The sequence below is a fragment of the Enhydra lutris genome, unplaced genomic scaffold, assembly GCF_002288905.1.
Source record: "Enhydra lutris kenyoni isolate GAN:26980312 unplaced genomic scaffold, ASM228890v2 scaffoldscaffold27, whole genome shotgun sequence".
Classification (NCBI taxonomy): domain Eukaryota; kingdom Metazoa; phylum Chordata; class Mammalia; order Carnivora; family Mustelidae; genus Enhydra; species Enhydra lutris.
In genome coordinates this window covers 5,139,076-5,159,296 of record NW_019154111.1, presented here as the reverse complement: position 1 = coordinate 5,159,296, position 20,221 = coordinate 5,139,076, and the positions used below count along the sequence as shown (strand labels likewise).

Genomic DNA, 20,221 nt, shown 5'->3' with positions numbered 1-20,221 from the left:
GTAAGGGGAGACAGAGGGAAAAGAAATGCCAATCATGGTTTAAATTCATATTCATGTCAACTCCGTGTTCAGACTCTGGGTGTGGGACCAGCCTGACCTTTCTTTCACAACTTAGCTACTTCCAGTAACTCCTTGCTCTTCTATGGTTTTGAACCTATTTACGTGCAGAACATATAAAATCTCTTAGGGGAACCAGTTGCGGCACTTAGTCTCCATTGTATTTTGCTTGTTCTTTTTTTTTTTAATCTAAAGCTATGTTTATTAAAACATGAGGACATATTAATTAAAAATGCCAGCTATGTTGAAAATACTAGAGTGCATTTGTTTTAAAATTCCCTTATTTTTCCTTCAAGGATTAATATTTGGTTTTGTCATGTAAAACATACTTTCCTTAAGGTCTCTTTCTTTTTTCTGATTTTTAGGTCCAAACTCTCCTTTGGTTGATCCTATGACTTCTCCTACATGGAGGTTTATTTTCTGCCAAGACTTGGCTGTTGTTAACTGTGGTTCCAACTTCCAACAGGAACCAGCTGCTCTGAGAAGCAAGCATGGCAGGGGCTGGGTGGTGGCTGCCCCCAGCAGGCTCACATGAGCCTCTCTGCACAGGGTCCGGTGGCTTCCTCTGTACCAAATTTGTAAATTCTTAAACCATTTTAGATGTAGAGAAAAACTGTAAAAGTAGAGTGTTTCTGCATGTCCCCTGAGAGAAGTCTTAGTAATCACAGTAAAGTTAGCAAAACCAACAAATTAACCTTTGTATAATACTGCTAACTACCCTATGAACTTGATTTGGGTTTCATTCCTTTTCCTCTAATGTCATTTGTTATTGTTCTTGTTGTTCCCGGATCCTATCCATGTTTCCACATTTCATGCCATTGTGCTGTTGCCCCGCATTTTGTTCCTTTTGCTTTTCTCAGTTTCAAGGCATTATTGTCTTGGGTTTCATAAACAACTCCAGGTTTACCCTATGCCCCTCCAAGATTGTGCAGACTTTGATCTTCTCCTTTATCATTCTAGATTGTAGAGACCTAATCCTTTAATTCCAAAATGAATCTGCTCTTAGTGGAAGCATCAATCTGATTAGCGGGAAGCAGAAAAGCAAAACACAGTGGGCAGAAGCGGGTGGTACCAGCCAAGGGAGGAATGAACAGTTCTGCAATTTGCACGAGCAGACTAGATTCATTTCAACTTAACTCCTTAGAAAATGAAGGTCCTAGGTGTTCTTATCAGGGACACAACCATTAGAGGAAGAGATCATTTCCTTCTACGATCACACTCTACAAATGAGAAAATCGCATTACAAAGGAAATAAACAGAAAAGATCATTTGACACCAATTATAGCATTTATTGACATTTCCATTTAAAATGCTAGGAAAGCAGTATAAATTGTAAACATGGAAACCAAACACTTGCATAAATTATTTCAAAAACTCTACAGCACATTAGAAAACAGGGCGGCTAATCGAAGGGTAGAAACATAACTGACAAATAGAAGGGAGGGTTCGATTACTAAATCATATACCCACGCTGAAATTTAAGTGCCCATTTGAGACCAGCAAACCATGATTGTCAAGTTCAAGTTGCAGTATCGATGCCACAGGTGGCCTCAATTTACTCTGCATATTTTCATACATTATCACTCACAGTCCAGGAATGAGTGCAGGAAGTCTGAAGAACATGGACCTTGACAAAGTAGGAGGAGACAGGTGGGTAGCCCAGAGCAGCTCTGCTGAGCCATGGTAATGAACCCAATCTCCACGCTCCCTCAAGGATTCTCTGGAGGAGGGCCAAGCTCAGTGTTTACCCCCCTTTCTGAAATGAGCCCTCTGGTGTTTAGAGCGTGTGCATTCATCAGTGGAGTCTCCTTCTTTTTCCACATGAACAAGAGGAACAGTACAGGGAGTCTGGCTTAAACTTGGTCCTGTACTATTCCTAACTTGCACACTTAGGAAATCAAGTCATGAATGCCTAAACTGGGGGCATGAGACCCTTCATGATGCTCCAAGATGTCCAGAAACGTTTCGGTGGAACCAGGGACCAAGTGACTCAAATCACTCCAATTTCTATCTCTGTCCCTTCTACCATTCACTCTTTCTTGAAATGTGAAGTGGCCCCAGAGCAGAAAAACTTGGAAGAAGAAGGAAAAGCAAGGATCCTGTAGAACTACCCTGTGGGAAACTACTTTGGACTAGACCACCTCAGATTAAGACATCCATTCCTTCTCTCACTTGCTCGCTGGTTCCTAACTTTGCTTCGTATTTCCAAGGCATTTAATATTCTTTTCCTAAATTTCAATGCTGCTGTGTGTTCTTAAGATAAGTTCTTAAATGTACTGTTAACACGCATGAGCATGGAATTAGGATCGTACCGTGAGGTTTCAGTTTTCAAGTCTTTTTAATACTAGGGAGGGGAGTCCTAAACACTCAAAGTCACTTCCAAGAATATCAAAAGAAACCTAAAATATACACACTCCTTATTCATTAGGTAGTAAGTGTGAGCCTATTACATTTTATGAGTATGTTACAGCAGCTGCTCTTAGAGACCCCTCTCACCTGTTTTAAGAATATTCATTCATGTGTTGGATTAAATGTAAAAATGAAGTCCAGGTTACCATTCCATAAAAATGTGTTTTGTGACCAAATGGTCAGTGTGCATGTCCAGAAGTGGACTCCTTCACACTCCCGTCAGGGACAAATGTGGATAAGCAGGCTCTGGAGACTGGCTTTGGAGGTAGAAATGGAATGGCTAAAGCTCACCTTGAGCTGAAGTTGGTATGGCCGTTAAGACTGGAGGCCCCCTTCTCGCCTGCCCAGAACCTTAACCAGCTTTCCTTTCAACCAGCAAATGCATTCATGTCTAAGAATCTAATATGAAAGGGAAAGAGAAATGTATTTAATGATTAACGTGTGAATTACTGCGAATGCAAATCGGTGTCCCAGTGACTGGTTTGGCCACGGGAGCACTAAGAAGGGCAATGCAGTAAACACTGACCCTGTACACAATTAAATGGGAGGCTCATAAAACACAGAATTACCTGTTTTGGCCCAAAGCCTTCAGGTACACCGTCACCTATGCTTTGCATCACAGGCCTCAGGCCCTGAAAAATCTGGCTGGCAAAACCTGCTTCGTCTGGTGCTCAAAAGCCATGTCCCACCAAAGTCAAAACATATTCTGAAATCAAATAAAATGTGGAGAAAATTGTGTAGACAGCTACAAAGAAGTGGAACATATTTAGTTATAACCTACTATGCTCCACAAAGGACTTAATGTGTTTGAATGGCTGACCACTGAGAGCTGCCCTAAGCAGTAAACCTCGGTGGAATTCTTACAATATTTTCATACTTTACAATTGGTCCTTCAGTTCTTGGTACCCTTCTCTTCCCTCCTCCAGACTGGATCTCTTGCTGTGCAGACCTTCTTCACAGACCCAGCCACTGTCTCACTGTATTCTTGCAAACACATTCTCACAGTCCCATTTCCTCCTCTTGTTTAATTAGAACTCCCTATATGGTGCAGTTAGGGATCCTGTCTCCATATTGCAGCAGATCAAGTTCATTTTCAAGGACAGCTTCATCCAATTTCTCCATCCTTCGCCACACCCATTCCCAGCTCTTCCCTTGCCATCTCACCAGCTCCCCCACCTTCATTAAAGTAGCTTTTGAAGTGGGCTTCTCCCCAGGATCCCATGGTTTCCAAATGTGCAACATCCCTTCTCCTGAGTACCCAATGTACTTGCGTATTTTCAGTGAATCTTACTGATGTTCACACCACATGATGTATCTGTAGCTTCCATCTTTTATACCCAGCTATGCTATCTGATTTAGAGTCTAAGCTCTAAAAGACAAGAATAATGTTGACATTTTTGGTGCTAGAAACGGCAAAACTTCAGGTGCAAAAAGATGTTTGATAAATGATGTTTTAAAGTTAAGGATGAAGGAAGTGAATTTCAAGCAAATAGAGAAAGAGGAAGAGGAATCACATGGCGCCCTTAGTTTTGCTTTGGTTACTTCCATGTGAAGTCATTCACTGGTAGATAACAGTATGTTGGGCTGTCCAATACCAGTTCAATCATACATATAACATTTTACATTTCACCAAGCTTTGTGCACCCTCCTCGAGGGTTGTTTGCACACAAGATCGTATCTGAATCTTGAAACAATCAATTCTGGGAGGTGGACAGAAGAGGTCTGTCCTCATCTGGCTGATGGGGAGAAAGAGGCTTGGGAAGGTACCTGACATAGCAAGTTGGTGACTAAGTAGACTCTGAAAATGATCTCCAACCCTCTCTGAAATTCTGACTCAACCTAATGACTTGCATGATTACCACCAGAACTTTTTTTTTTTTTTTTACTATTATTTTTTTTTAATCAGAGAGAGTGAGCACAAGCAGGGGAAGTGGCAGGCAGACAGGGAGAAGCAGGCTCCCTGCTGAGCAAGGAGCCCGATGTGGAATTCGATCCCAGGACCTTAGGATCATGACCTGAGCCGAAGGCAGCCACTTAACCAGCTGAGCTACCCAAGCATCCCACCACCAGACTTAAACTAGGAAAAGAGAATAGACACAAAATTTGACTTTTCACTTTAGAGTACTTCAGTTAATGGAACTTCAAAGCTACACAAGATCAACATGAGAACCTTTCTTTTCAGTAGATCATGTTAACCGAGTGTCCAAAGACCCACCTGGGTGTGGTGCTCCCAACAACAGTCAGTCTGTCCTGAGTTTGGTGACAGGAAACTTCTGTAGGTGTTCAGAGGAAACAGGTGTACAGTGTGTTTTACAATCAAAACAAGAGTGCTGGTGATCCCATGAGCCTGCCCACACCACACCACACACCACCGGTTATCCTATGTTATCTTTGGTCATGACATTAGTTGAAAAGTCTATCAATTCTAAGCATAACAATACAGGTGGAATCCTTTTATACTAATCTGAAGGGCATCAAAATCACTACTGCAGCCCTCTGGAAAACAGACACCCGTTTCTGTGATGTACAGAGGAGGTAACCATTCTTAGTACACTGTGTGCAAAGAGGACACTGAGCAGAATGGGAGGAGAGGGCCTACGTTTACTCCATTTGCTGTCACACGACCTGAATTTACTGTAAGGTGTCCATAATAAAATTCTGCTTGGCTATCTCAAATTCCTAACATATTCAGGAAGGCTGGTATTTCCCGAATACTGGCACAGAGGAAGAAAAGGCTACATTTAACTTCCCAGAAGAAATATTCCCTGTATCATCAGACTGTCTGACCAGCTTCATTAAGGAAGCGCTAAAACATGATTGTGGCCCCCAGTGATTACACTTCAGAAACCTATTTTAGCTGTTTCAGAGTTCTTAAAATTTGTTACAGATTTTGATTCATCAGAGCTCCAAATCTCTGTTTATCTGTCGTTCATCAAAAGTATTAGCGAATCTAATAAAAAAGGATTCCTAGTGGAAATCTGTTATGGTTTTCCTCTGCGCTTCACTCAGGTATCAGAAAAAAGAATGGCCCTTGTTATTATATTCCTTACTCTAGCTTGGGAAGTAGGGAAATGTTTACTTCAGGAGTGAATCTCAAGACAGATGGTACCCTCTGTCAGGCCCCAAGAACATAAGATGGTTTTAACAGTCACTTAGTGGTCATGCACAATAAAATCAGAAACCAGGAGCAACTCTTGCCTTTCCCTTGTGGTCCTCAAAGCTCTTCTTTACATTTCTTGATTTATTACTGAAAGGCTGGATTGAACTCTGTTCCATTTCCAGGTCTTGAACACAGAGAATGTGATTACTAGAAATGTACTTGTGAATAACAATTTGTTGGCCCCGGTAGTTTTGGTAAATAATTTTTTTCTCATTCAAACATAATTTGTGAGCAACTCATCAGCCAAGTGCAAGGATTGGTTATGACCTCCTGAAAGCCTCCTTCTGTAGGTCTGGCCTTAATGACAGCATGCACCGAAATGGGATGTTGTTGGTACTTGCATGCGCCCAATTAATAAACAGCAAATACAATTAAGAATGTAAATCTAAACTTCAATATGTATTTTGAATAACCAAATAAATATTAAACTTTCCCCCAAGCGCCCCCCCACCCCGTTTGGGAGGCTGGTTGTTTTTTTTCTTTCTAGAACAAAATGAAATCTTCAGCGTGTTCTTCTACTGCAAAAGCCAAAGTTGCATTTCACAGACATAAAGGTGGAGGGGCCCTCAGAGCTGTAGCACCAGAAGAAGAAGGAAAAATGCAGATGATGGCTTCTTTTGGAATCATCAGGCTCTACAATCTATCATTTGGTTTCTCACTAGTAGCTTTTTTAATTCCCAAACAGTCTTAGTATTTTTGTTGTTAATATGACTATTAAAATAAGTTCCTATGGAGAAAAAGAGGGAAATCAAGCTGTTAATAAAATGTCTTCAAATCTCTTTTCTCAGAAAACAAAGCAGCAAGTTCGCCATACAAACCAGTCTGAATCACACTTTCCCAAGGAAATGCTCGATTCTGTTCCATCCCTATACCATCTACACATTTCCACCTTTTACCTTTAAAAAGGAGACGAATTTAGTGATTTTTTTTTCGTTAGCTTAGGTTTGTGGTTTGCCTTCACGAAATGCTGCTGGCTTTTGGCCAAAAGTATGTACATGTCGACTACAACCCAAGTGGTCAAAAAATTGCCCACTTATTAAAAGCATCGTGAGCCGTCCTGTGACTTATGGCATCTTCTAACTTGCCGCTTGCTCCCTCGCATGGGCACCTAGCCCAGGAGAGGCGCGTTCTCTCACCAACACCCATTTCATTGATTTCCGTTTAGTCTTGCTTCCACGGGAAGCGGATACTTGGCAAATTTGCAAGGTGATGCCGATCAGCTGTGGAAGTTCTGCACGGCGGTCTGTTTCTGGGAAAGCCGGAGCAGCTCCTCGCGGATCGCTTTGATGAGTGAAGCTGAAGAGTGGCCGGGCTGGAGGTCTTCCGTGGAGCTGGTGGTGTAAGTCAGCCCCGCGCCCTGCAGCCCCCTGTGTGGGAGGTTCCCGGGAGGAGCGGAGGGCTCCCTGCCTGAAGTCCTTGGCACCTGGAATAGCGGTGAGTTAGAGTACTCCTGATGTCCAAGCACATGCGTCTGAAAAAAACACGGCAAACGTCACTGGGCTTCCCAGGGAAGCACAGGAGGGAAAATCCCATTCAAACTGGTGGTGGGCGTGCCCCCGGGACTTGAACTCCTCCTGCCCACCTCCCACCGAACGTGGCCCTCCAAGAAGGCCCCCGGGATGGAATATAGAAACTGTGGAAGAACTGCTGGAGGGAGAGCAGTACAAAAAAACAAGCCCTGAACTTAACAGGTGCCTATTAAATACTGGCTTAAAGGCAGACAGAAAGAATGATGAGGTTGGCCAAGTCTCAGTGCCCGTGTGTGTGCAAGGGAGGGGCCCACTGGGATAACAGGAATGGACCTGGAGAGCTGGGGTGTCCTGTGGAGGTGAAGGGTCAGATGAGAGTATCCGAGAGTTGGAAGAGACGAGCAGGTACTTGCAGAGAGATTGACAAGAACTGCTTTGCTCTGGGACTCAAGCCCTGGGAGGGTGTGCATGTAACACACACAGGGACCACAGCACATGGGGAATGTCACAAAGTCATTTTCTATTTTATTTATGTGTATCTACTGACTCTTCTGCACAGCCTTTTCTTTAAAAAGTTACCTGCACTAGGACACACAACAGTTTTGCTTATATTTGCATAATATAAATTAATTGGGCATCCATTGACTAGAATTATTGTACTTTTCAGTGATTTTTTTCAAATTTTTTCAGTGAAAAATCTCTCTTTAGATATATACATGAGTACTAAATCTGTGGTTTCACTGATGTTAAAAAGTAAGTCTCCTGGTAAACATGGCATTCAAGCCCTCACGTTTCCAAATAGTGATAAAGTGTCGGTGTCAAGTAAACACCGGGTTTGATAGGAAAATCCAAAATACCTTATGAAAATAAGTTAGGCACAATGAAGGCAGAAAAAGGTCAGCAATGTAAAGCAGACACCTGAAATTCAAAGTATAACAATGTATCTATTGGAGTAAAATTATATTCTCAAATTAATTTTCTTTCACTGAGTAGTAGAAGCCTCCAGTCAGGAAAATAATTTAGTGCATTTGCTGGAAAGACATGTAAATGCATGTAAAATTCTTGAGAAAAACAAAGGAGAGCATCTGTGCCTGTATTGATCCCATCCCTATAAAGGTGATCAAAGGGATGAGAAGCCTCTAAGAGAAACTGTGCCTTGGGACCCCCAAATTGTGAGCTTATGGCTGAAGCAACTCCGTGGCGGGGGGGGGTCATAACGGAAATGATGTGGATAAACCCACAACAAACCATAAATGGGGAGCAAGTAGGTATGTAAGATCATGCAAATTTACCCAGTAACGCCAAAGATCAAGTCCAGATTTTAGTCACCTACAGGTTCAAATTCACTACTTGAAAGTCAAAATCAGAGTCAGAAAGTACAACTGTGGTTGCCTGCAGCCGGGGTTGGGAGCGGGGGAGGGCAAATGCACTTAGTGTTTAATGAGCAAAGAATTTCCACTTTATAAGATGAAAAATACTATGGAGATAGATGGTGGAGATAGTAGCGTGACATCGTGGATGTACTTAAAACCACTGAACTGTATACTTAAAAGTATCTAAGATGGCAAATTTTATATTATGTGTGTTTTACCACATTATATAAAAATTAGAAAAAAAAATTTTTTTAACTGATAAAGAAAATTAGAAAAATTTTAAAGGTAGCTGTTACTTATAGGTCTCTGTCCAGATTTTCTGTAATGAGTATCACTTTTACTATCTTTTTAAAAGGTTATTTTCAAAAATTCACTACTTTAAGCCTGAAATCTGCCTCAGGTAAAATTATATGCTTTCTATAAGTTCAGTGTAATTACTCAGCCACCCTGGGTGGGTGGGAATTTACTACTTAAAAACTGCAAGCAAAAATACACTCGCAGAGAAAAGGGAGAGAGGTTAAATCTTTTTTTTTTTTTTTTTTTTTTTTATGTAGGTTTTAAAAAGGGATCCTCAAAGCAGAAGCAGCTAAATTTAATGATTATGTCTGAGTTTTCAGTGATGACCCAAACACAAGATACTCACAGCCTCTCTTCGGCCAGCTTCATCCTCCCCATATGAAGGCCAGCCGGGTCCCCCATACTGGCCGCCTCTGCTGGGTGGGATTTCCACTGGCTGGGCTCCAATTCTGCTTGCAATTCCCACCTGTGTCAGGTGCTGAATCTGGGAGCCTGAAGGAACACAGTGGGACAGGCTGGTCACCACTTGTTGGGAAGTGAGGCTGCCTGGCAAGACACTCCAGTTTTTTGTTTGTTTGTTTTTTGTTTTGGTTTTGTTTTTAGATTTATTTATTTGAGAAAGAGAGGAGGGGCGGAAGAAAAGGGAGAGAGAGACAGAGAATCTCCAGCAGACTCCCCACTGAGCAGGGAGCCCAACACATGGGCTCAATCTCACGACATGAAATCATGACCTGAGCTGAAACCAAGAGTTGGACACTTGTGCACAAGACACTTCAGTTCTGACCACAGCTCTTCCTTAGGGACAAGGGATACAAGCATTGTTCAAACATGGCACCAATTCTATCTCCAGAGAACAACATTTCCTACGGAAAACAGACCATGAGCTTCTTGGTTCATGGGCTCTTATTTCCATTGAATACAGTGATGTTCTTATTTTCCTGGCTAGACATCAAAGGACAGGGTATAATGGCTATAATAGAGGGCCCTTCTGTTCATTTCTATAAAGGTTACAAATAAGGATGATCTTACTTAGAAAAAATGAGTGAAATGTTTTGGAGTCATAAAGATGTAACATAGTTCCTTCTTGCTCGTGATTTTGAGACTCACAAGGAGAGAAAATACAATATGCATTTTTTTTTCTTAAAAGGCAGGGTGCCTATCTCTTTCCTTTCAGAATGTTTAAGTACATTTATTTTCACTATACTCATATTTTTCCCATAACTTGGCTATGTCATAATTAAAAATTTAAGGCCCCCTCCCCCCAGCTTCCCCAGTGAGGTATACTGATGGCTAAAGCCAGGAGTCTCTCTAGAGCACATGCTCCACAGGTAGACATGCTGTAGTCTCAAGTAGCTATGAAGGCTGGGCTATAAATGACATATTTTCTCCTCCATCAACTTCTGGTATATGAATATATCCCTATTTCATAGATTAAGGGAGGAAAAAAGTGATCTTTAAGCACTGTGAAATAAAATACTTGTATCCTAAAGCTTCTCAGATCATAAAATACAACTGTGCTCTGCGGACCGGTCCTACAAGGTTCAGAGATTTCACAGAGGTAGGGGAGGTGGGCCTCTCCACCTTCCAGTTCTCTCCTACTCGACCTATCAAATTAACAGCCTCCATTAACCAAATACATTAAAGAAAAAAAAAAAGGAATACCACAATTTTATTTGGATATCTAATAACTAAAGGTCAGAAAAAACCTGCCTGGCTCCTATCAGAGCAATGTACCCTGTAGAAACTCTTGGCAGTTACTGAAGTTTTATATAGTTATTAAAATTATTAGGACCATCAATACTGTTTGCCCAACACACATTCAGCAAATCCTACAAAGAACAAAAAATGCAGCACACTGTTCTCCAGCGTTTACCAAGGTGCAGACAAGTACGTAGACAGAAAAGCATACCTTTGTGTTAAAACTACAGTGGTAGTTGAAATCCTAATTGAGACACAGTTCTGTATCTTGCTTTGTTAATTTAATGTTACAGCACAGGCTTTCCCCACGATGCAAGTGGGGCATCACACGCAGGAAACCTGGGTTTGCATTCCAGCCCCGCCACTGTGACCCTGGGCAGCTGGCTACCACTCCCACGGAGCCTTGATGCCTCAATTCTCAAATGGGGATAAAAAATTCACCTCATGATGTTATTTCAAGAACTGAAAGAGATAAAATAGGTCAAGTACCATAAAAGTAAGAGGCAATTGGGAAATCTTAAAACCCTCTTTTTTTTTTTATTCTTTCTGAGCTCTTCATTTTAAAGAGCTGCACAACTGGGGACTTCTAGGAAAGATGGTGAAGTAGAACCTTAAGCTCACTTCATTCCACAGATACACCTAGAGAACACCCACATCAGGGTAAATAACCCGGAAAATGACCCGAAGACTGGCAGAACAGACTCTCCACAGCTAAACACAGAGAAGGAGCCACATCAGAAAGGGTAGGTAGGGCAGAGATGCAGTCAGGAACCAAACCAACCCTCCAGACTGTCCTCAGGAGGAGGGTCACTGCAAGCACAGAGAAGGGAGAGGAGAAGACTCCAGCTCAGGCACCCCAGGCACAGCAGGCCTGCACTGGGAATATAATCCCCATATCATTTGGCTTCGAAAACCAGAGGGTCTTAACTTCATGAATTCTTATAATCAGTGGGGTTTAAGACCTAGAACTTTAAAAATGAATAGGCTCAACTCTGGAAGCCAGAGAGTGAGAGGAAACTGAGTCCCCACCCTTAAAGAGACAGCGCAAAAACAGCCCACTTTGATACAGCATAGGGGCAGCAGTTTGTAAAACGCCTGGGGTATAGAGATGCCACTTCCCTGCCCACCACTCCCAGCCTACATATAGGTGACACCTGCAGGAACCAGCACAGCACAAATCCTCTCCACCTAGCTCCCTAACAGTGCCCTCTGTCCCCACACACTTCTGTGGACCCACCACCTCCTACCTGTCCTTAGCACCTCTCCAAAGAAGCTCCAGGTTCCTCCCCAGGCAGAACTGAGAAGCTCTGCTAACACTGGGCACACTGTTCCTGTATCCTCCTGCAGACACACTCCCTCCAACCCACCTTGGCAGGAATCCATACAAAGAAGTGTCATAGCATGGCAGTAAGCAAGCAGCCCTGACGGGGATCAGCACCACTCAGAAAGGGATTCCTGCTCTGGAGTGAGAGGAAGATAACCACATGCACAGCAGTCCAACTGGGATCCCAGCAGTGGGCTGGGGGCAGGCATCTGTGGTGACTGCAAGCCTCGCTAACCAAGAAAAGCTTCTAAGCAGACAACACAGGGAAAGTGCCCTGCAGTTCAGTGCTACTATATCTCTGGCAAACACCTGGTCTGACCCAAAACAAGCCCAGTGGTCCCAAATGGCCCATTAACAACAAGGGTCCAAATCTTGCCCACAACAGGCAATGAGAGCCATCACCAACAACTGCACTGAAGGCAAAAATAGCACAGCCACAACGTAGGGGGCTCTCTCACGCAGGAGGTGCTCAGGAGATACCCCTTAAGCACCAGGTTCTGGTGAACAGAGGACACTGCAGGGCACTACAGCACCTCTTCTTCATAAGACCACTACTTTCAAGAGCAGAAGATATAGCTGACTTTCCTAACACACAGAAACAGACACAGAGAGTTAGACAAAATGAGGAGAAAGAGGACTATGTCCCAAATGCAAGTGAGGACAAAATCACAGCAAGAAAGCTAAATGAAAGAGAGATAAGTAATATGCCAGATAAAGAATTTTTTTTTAAAGATTTTATTTATTTATTTGACAGAGAGACAGAGACAGTGAGAGAAGGAACACAAGCAAGGGGAGTGGGAGAGAGAGAAGCAGGCTTCCCACTGAGCAGGGAGCCTGACACAGGACTTGATCCCAGGACTCTGGGATCATGACCTGAGCCAAAGCCAGATGCCTAACAATTGAGCCACCTAGGCACCCCGCCAGATAAAGAATTGAAAGTAATAATCATAAAGATACTCACTGGACTTGAGAAGTGAGTGGAGGATCTCGGTGAGACCCTCAACAAAGAGATAGAAAACATAAAGAATGAATCAGAGATGAAAAACTCAGTCACTGAAATTTCTGGAGGACAGAGTAGTGGAAAACAATCAAGTTGAACAGGGGAGAGAGAAAAAAAGAATCATAAAAAATGAGTCTAGATTAAGGGAACTCAGGAACACCATCAAGTACAATATTTGCATTATAAGGATCCCAGAAGAAGAGAGAGAAAAGGGGGCAGAAAATATATTTGAAGAAATAGCTGAAAACTTCCCAAATCTGGGGAAGGAAAAAGAAATTCAGATCTTAGAAGCACAGAGAGCTTTCAATAAAACCAACCAAAGGAGGTCCAAAACAAAACACACAGTAATTAAAATCGCAAGAAAATTGTGATAAACAGAGAGTTTCAAAAAGAGCAAGAGAAAAGAAAACAGTTACATACAAGGGAAGCCCCATATAGCTATCAATGGAAACTTTGCAGACCAAAAGGGAGTGAAATGACATATTCAAAGTGCTGAAAGAAAAAAAAAAAAAAAAAAAAAAAAAAGCCTGCAACCAAGAATATTCTAACTATCAAGGCTATGATTCACAATACAAAGAGAGATAAAGAGTCTCCCAGACAAACAAAAGTTAAAGGAATTCATCACCACTAAACTAGCCCTACAAGAAATGTTAAAGGGGACTTGGAGTAGAAATGAGACCATAGCAAAAATAAGAACAGTAGGAGGCACAAAAGCAGTACAAATTAAGTATATCTATAAAAATCAGTCAAGGGATTCACAAAATAAATGGATGCGAAGTATGACACCATTTACCTAAAACATGGAAGGGTGAAGAGTAAAAATGTAGTGCTTTTAGAATGGGTTCAAACTTAAATGACCATCAAGTTAAAATAGACTGCAATATGCATAAGATGTTATATATAAACCTAATGGTAACCATAAGAAAAAATCAGTAATGGATCTGAAAAAAAATGAAGAGAAGGGAATTCAAGTATATCACTAAATTAAGCCAGGCCACCAAGAGATAAGAGAGCAAGAGAAGGGAATAGAGAAGAACTACAAAACAACCATAAAACAAGTGACAAAATGACAGTAAGTACATACTTATCAATAATTATTTTGAATGTAAATGGACTAAATGCAACATTCAAAAGACATGGGGAGGGGAACAGAATGGATTAAAAAAACCAAAAATATGCTGCCTACAAAAGACCCATTTCAGACCTAAGACCCATACAGATTGAAAGTATAGAAATGAAAAAATATATATCATGCAAATGGAAGTGAAAAGAAAGCTGGGATAGGAATATTTATATCAGATAAAACAGACTTTAAGACAAAAACTGTAACAAAAGACAAAGAAAAACACTACATAATCATAGAGGAAACAATCCAAAATGAAGATACAACAATTGTAAATATTTATGCAACCAATATAAGAGCACCCATGGGGCACCTGGGTGGCTCAGTGGGTTAAGCCTCTGGCTTCAGCTCAGGTCATGATCCCAGGGTCCTGGGATTGAGCCCCCAAATTGGGCTGTCTGCTCAGCAGGAAGCCTGCTTCCCCCCACCTCTCTGCCTACTTGTGATCTCTTTCTCTGTCAAATAAATAAAAATAAAATGTTAAAAAACAAAAAGAGCACCCAAATACAGAAAACAGCTATTAACAAATATACACAAATTATCGACAGCAATCCAATAAAATTGTAGGGAACTAAAACACCCCACTTACATCAATGGATAGAGCATCCAAACAGAACATCAACAAGGACACAGTAGCTTTGAATGACACATTGGACCCCTGGGATCTAACAGATTCAGAACATTCCATCCTAAAACAGCATACACATTCTTTTCAAATGCACATGGAACATTCTGCAGAACAGATCATATGTTAAGCCACAAAACAAGTCTCAACAAATTCAGAAAGACTGAAGTCATACCATGCATCTTTTATGCATGCTATGAAAGTCAACCACAAGAAAAAAATATGGAAAGATCACAAATACATGGAAGTTAAATAAAATGCTGCTAAACAAGGGATGGGTTGACCAAGAAATCAAAGAGGAAATCAAAAAACACATGGAGACAAATGAAACAAACAAACACACATACAATGGCCCAAAATCTTTGGAAAGCAGTGAAAGCTGATCTAAGAGGGAAGTTTATTGCAATACAGGCATATTTCAAGAAGAAAATCTCAAACAACCTAACCTTACACCTAAAGGAGCTAGAGAAAGAACAAACTAAACCTAAAACCAGTAAAAGGAAGAAAATAAAAAAGATCAGAGCACAAATAAACAAAGTAGAAACTAAAAACAAAAACAAACAAACAAAAAGTAGAACAGATCAATAGAAACTAGGAGCCAGTTCTTTGAAACTGTCAACAAAATTGAAAAACCTTTGGCCAGAATCATTAAAAAAAAAAAGAAAGAAAGAAAGAAAAGAAAAGACTCAAACAAAACCATAAATGAAAAAGTAATAACCAACACCACAGAAATACAAAGGATTATAAGAGAATATAATAAAAAAAAATTATATGCCAACAAATTGGACAATCTAGAAGAAATGGATAAATTCTTAGAAACATATAACCTCCTAAAACTGAATCAAGAAGAAACAGAAAATTTGAACAGACCAATTAACAGTGATGGAATTGAATCAGTAATCAAAAAAGTCCCAACCAACAGAAATCCAGAACTAGATGGCTTCACAGATGAATTCTACCAAACATTTTTAAAAATTTTTTTAAAGATTTTATTTATTTATTTGAGAGAGAGAGATAGAGCATGAGAGAGGTCAGAAGGAGAAGCAGACTCCCCATGGAGCTGGGAGCCCGATGAGGGACTCGATCCCGGTACTCCAGGATCATAACCTGAGCTGAAAGCAGTCACTCAACCAACTGAGCCACCCAGGCACCCAAACATTTATTTATTTATTTTTTTAAGATTTATTCATTTATTTGAGAGAGATGGGTGGGGAAGAGCAGAGAGAGAGTGAGAATCCCAAGCAGACTTCCTGCTGAGTGTGGGGCTTAATCCCATGGCCCTGAGATCATGACCTGAGCCAAAATCAAGAGTCAGACACTTAACTGACAGAGCCACCGAGGTGCCCCAAATTCTACCAAACATTTAAGAAAGAGTTAATACCTATTTTGTTCAAACTATTCCAAGAAAACAGAAGAGGAAGGAAATCTTCCAAATTTATTCTACAAGGCTAGCATTACCCTGATAAAGACATCTCTCTCTCTCTCTCTCTCTCACACACACACACACACACACACACAAACACACACAACAGGCCAATATCACTGATGAACATGAAGGCAAAACTCCTCAGAAAATATGAGAAAGCCAAATCCAACAATGCATTTAAAAAATAATTCACCACAATCAAGTGGGATTTGTTCTTAGGATACAAGGGTAATTCAATATTGCTAAATAAATCAATGTGATACATCACATCAACAAGAGTAAAGAACAATATGATCACTTCAGTAGAGGCAGAAAAAGCACTGAAGTACAACATCTATTCCTGATAAGAACCCTCAAAAAACTATATTTAGAGGGAACATACCTCACCATAATAAAGGCCAGATATGAAAAACCCACAGCCAACATCATACTCAATGGTGAAAAACTGAGAGATTTTCCCCTAAGATCAAGAGGAACAAGACAAGGATGTCCACTAACCACTTTTATTCAGCATAGTACTGGAAGTCCTAGCCATAGCAATTATACAACAAAAAGAAATAAAAGGCATTCAGATTGGTAAGGAAGAAGTAAAACTTTCACTATTTGCAGAGATATGATACTATGTATAGAAAACCCCAAAGACTCCACCAAAAAACTACTAGAACTGATAAATTAATCAGTAAGGTCACAGGATACAAAATCAATATGCAGAAATCTGCTGCATTTCTATATCCTAATATTGAAGTATCAGAAAGAGAAATTAAGAAAACAATCCCATTTATAATGGCACCAAAAATAATACAATACCTAGGAATAAACTTAACCAAAGAGGTAAATGACCTGTATTCTGAAAACCATACAACACTGATGGAAGAAACTGAAGACGACACACTAAAATGTAAGATAGTCCATGCTCATGGATTGGGATAACAAATATTGCTAAAATGTCCATACTACCCAAAGCAATCTACAGATTTAATGCAATCCCTATCAAATATACCTATCAAAATACCAACAGTATTTTTCAAAGAACTAGAACAAATGATCCTAAAATTTGTATGGAACCATAAAAGACCCTAAATAGCCAAAGCAATCTTGAAAAATAAGAACAAAACTGGAGATCTCGCAATCCCAGATTTCAAGATATACTACAAAATATACTGATCAAAATAGTTTGGTACTGGCACAAAAAGACACATAGATGAGTGGTACAGAACAGAGAGCCAAGAAATAAACCCACAGTCAGATGGTCAACTAATCTTCAACAAAGGAAGCAAGGACATGCAATGGGAAAAAGACAGTCTCTTCAGCAAATGGTGTTGGCAAAACTGGACGGCAGCATGCAAAAGAATGAAACTGGACCACTTTCTTAAACCACAAACAAAAATAAAATGAAAATGGATTAAACACCTAAATGTGAGACCTGAAACCACAAAAATCCTAGAAGAAAGTACAGGCAGTGACTTCTTTGACATGAGCCACAGCAGCATTTTTCTAGATACGTCTCCTGAGCAAGTGCAACAAAAACAAAAATAAACTATTGGGATAAATAAAAAGCTTTTGCACAGCAAAGGAGGGTGTCATATACAACCAATGAATCGTTGAACACTACATCAAAAACTAATGAGGTACTATATGCTAGCTAACTGAAATAAATAAATAAATAAATAAAGGCAACCTATGACATGGGAAATGATATTTCCAAGTGACATATCCTACAAAGGGTTAGTATCCTAAGTATAGAAAGAACTGATACAACTCAGTACCAAAACCAAAACAAAAAACAAAACAAAAAAAACCCCACAAATAATCCAATTTAAAATGGGCAAAAGACATGAACAGACACTTCTGTCAAGAAGATATCCAGTCCCAGGAAAAGATGCCCAACATCACTCATCATCAGGAAAACGCAGATCAAAACTGCAATGAGATATCACCTCACACCTGTCAGAATGGCTAAAGTAAGAACAAAAAACAAAAAACACAAAGCAACGGGTGTTGACAAGAAGACAGAGAAAAAAGGAACCCTTGCACACTTTTGCTTCGAATGCAAACTGGTGGAGCCACTCTGGAAAATAGTAGGGAGTTTCCTCAAAAAATTAAAAATGGAACTATTCTACAATCCAGTAATTCCACTAGTGGTATCTACCCAAAGAAATGAAAACATTAATGCAAAAAGATATATGCATCTCTATGTTTATAGCAGCAGTATTTGCAATAGCCAAGTTATGAAAGCAACCCGAGTATCCAACCATAGATGAATGGGTAAAGAAAAGGTGGTATTAAGGAGGGCACGTATTGCATGGAGCACTCGTGTGGTGCATAAACAATGGATCTTGGAACACTGAAAAAAAATTTTTTTAATTAAAAAAAAAAGAAGAGGTGGTGTGTGTATACACTGGAATATTACTTAGCCATAAAAAAGAATGAAATCTTGCAATTTGCGATGACATGGATGGAGCTAGAGGATGTAATGCTAAGGGAAATAAGTCCATCAGAGGAAGATAAATATCATACAATTAAACTCATGTGGAATTTAAGAAACGAAACACATAAACAAAGAAAAAAGAGACAAACAAAATAACAAATTCTTAACTATGGAGAACAAACAGATGGTTAGCAGAGAAGGGAGGTGAGGGATGGGTGAAATAGGCAAAAGAGATAAACTTGGTTACCATGATGAGCACTGAGTAATGTACAGAAATGCTGCATCACTATACTGTATGCCTGAAACTCATATAACCCTTTATGTTAAATATACTGGAATTTAAAAAAAAAAAACTAAAATGAAATTAAGGAATTAATTAATAATAAATAAATAGATCCACAATTTACTCACTGATTCCCTTATTACTAGACATTTAGGGGGCTCACAACTGTTTGCTATTATAAATAATGCACTAATAAATATCTTTGCACATGTAGTTTTTTCCCAGTGTTTGGATTTCTTTGGGGAGGAGAATCCTAGGTTCTCAAAAGTGGAATTACCAAATCCAAAGTTCAGTAAGTCGTGTTGCCCAGCTGCTTTCCAAATGTTCAGGGGTTTATGCCACCACTGAAAACATAATAATTGTAGCTGATATTCACTGAGAGTTTACAACATGCTAGGCCCTATTTTGAGCCCTTCATATCTTTTCTCTTCTGTAATCTTCAAAACAACGACAGGAGGTAAGTACTAACACATTACACCCATTGTAAAGAGCAAGAAATTGGGTACTAATGTTGTCACGCTATGTTACTATGGAAAGATAGAACACTGAAATGGTGTCTCACCATGGTTTTAATGTGCATTTCTTTAGTAATTTTCAAAACTGGGCATTTTTCGTATGTTTACTTTCATGTGACACACACCCCCACACAAATATTCCTTCTGTGAATTCATTCTTCCTGTCCTTTGCCCATTCATGCTCTGAAGTCTGCCCACTTATCAATTTATACAAGTCATCTTCTAATAAAAACACCTCATGGACCTATGTATCTGCTAAATACTTCCCCAGATACTATCTTTATTTTGCTTTTACTAATTTTTAGACATAGACATATTTGACCATTTTACACAGTCAGAAAATACATCTTAATATTTTCTATCACAAGTTTTTACATAACTTAATCTCTTATTAGAAATTATTAGAAATAATATCCTTTTCGAATGTTCTATATGTATCATTTCTCTATTCTTCTAGAGTAAAGATGGATATGTCTGAATTTTGTTTGGGATATATAATACACAACAATGTTCCAATAAACAATGATTAGCAGGAGAAACAAAACTGACTGTAAGCATGGCATGTGTAGAATATATGAAATCCTGTCGGACATCCAGATATATTATTTGTTTGGTTGACTGATAATGCAACATACAAGAACTTCCAAAGAAACCATAATGGGTAATTATCCACCAATTATTACAAGTTTCAAATTGGCTTAAACTGGTTCCTTGATGACATTATAAAGGTAGGGATCATCCAGAAAGTTAGAAAATAGTAAAAAAAAAAAAAAAAAAAAAGGGAAGCTATTTAATATGTCATGGCTCCTCACTAAAGCTTCCAACAGGAAGGTGAAGAAATAAAAATAAAATAAAAAGGAAAACAACAGAGAGACTTTGAGCCCTTGGAATAAACATAGATCAGTAGAATGAAATTTGAGGATTTTTCAGAGTACGCTGAGCTGTATTAAAAAAAAAAAAAAAAAAAGAGGGGCGCCTGGGTGGCTCAGTGGGTTAAAGCCTCTGCCTTCGGCTCAGGTCATGATCCCAGGGTC

The 20,221-nt window shown here is 39.8% G+C and overlaps 1 protein-coding gene across 1 annotated transcript in view; it reads right to left on the bottom strand.

Annotated features, from left to right (window-relative positions):
* Positions 1 to 6,114: 6,114 nt before the first annotated feature.
* LOC111151897 (KIAA1549 ortholog) overlaps positions 6,115 to 20,221 on the bottom strand; it is a 130,160-nt gene continuing 116,053 nt past the window's right edge. The window contains exons 21-22 of the mRNA XM_022510114.1: positions 9,112 to 9,257; positions 6,115 to 7,097 (exon numbers count right to left, since the gene is read on the bottom strand). Of these exons, the coding sequence (XP_022365822.1) occupies positions 6,843 to 7,097; positions 9,112 to 9,257 (401 nt within the window). The 3' untranslated portion in view covers positions 6,115 to 6,842. The remainder of the gene's footprint in view (positions 7,098 to 9,111; positions 9,258 to 20,221) is intronic.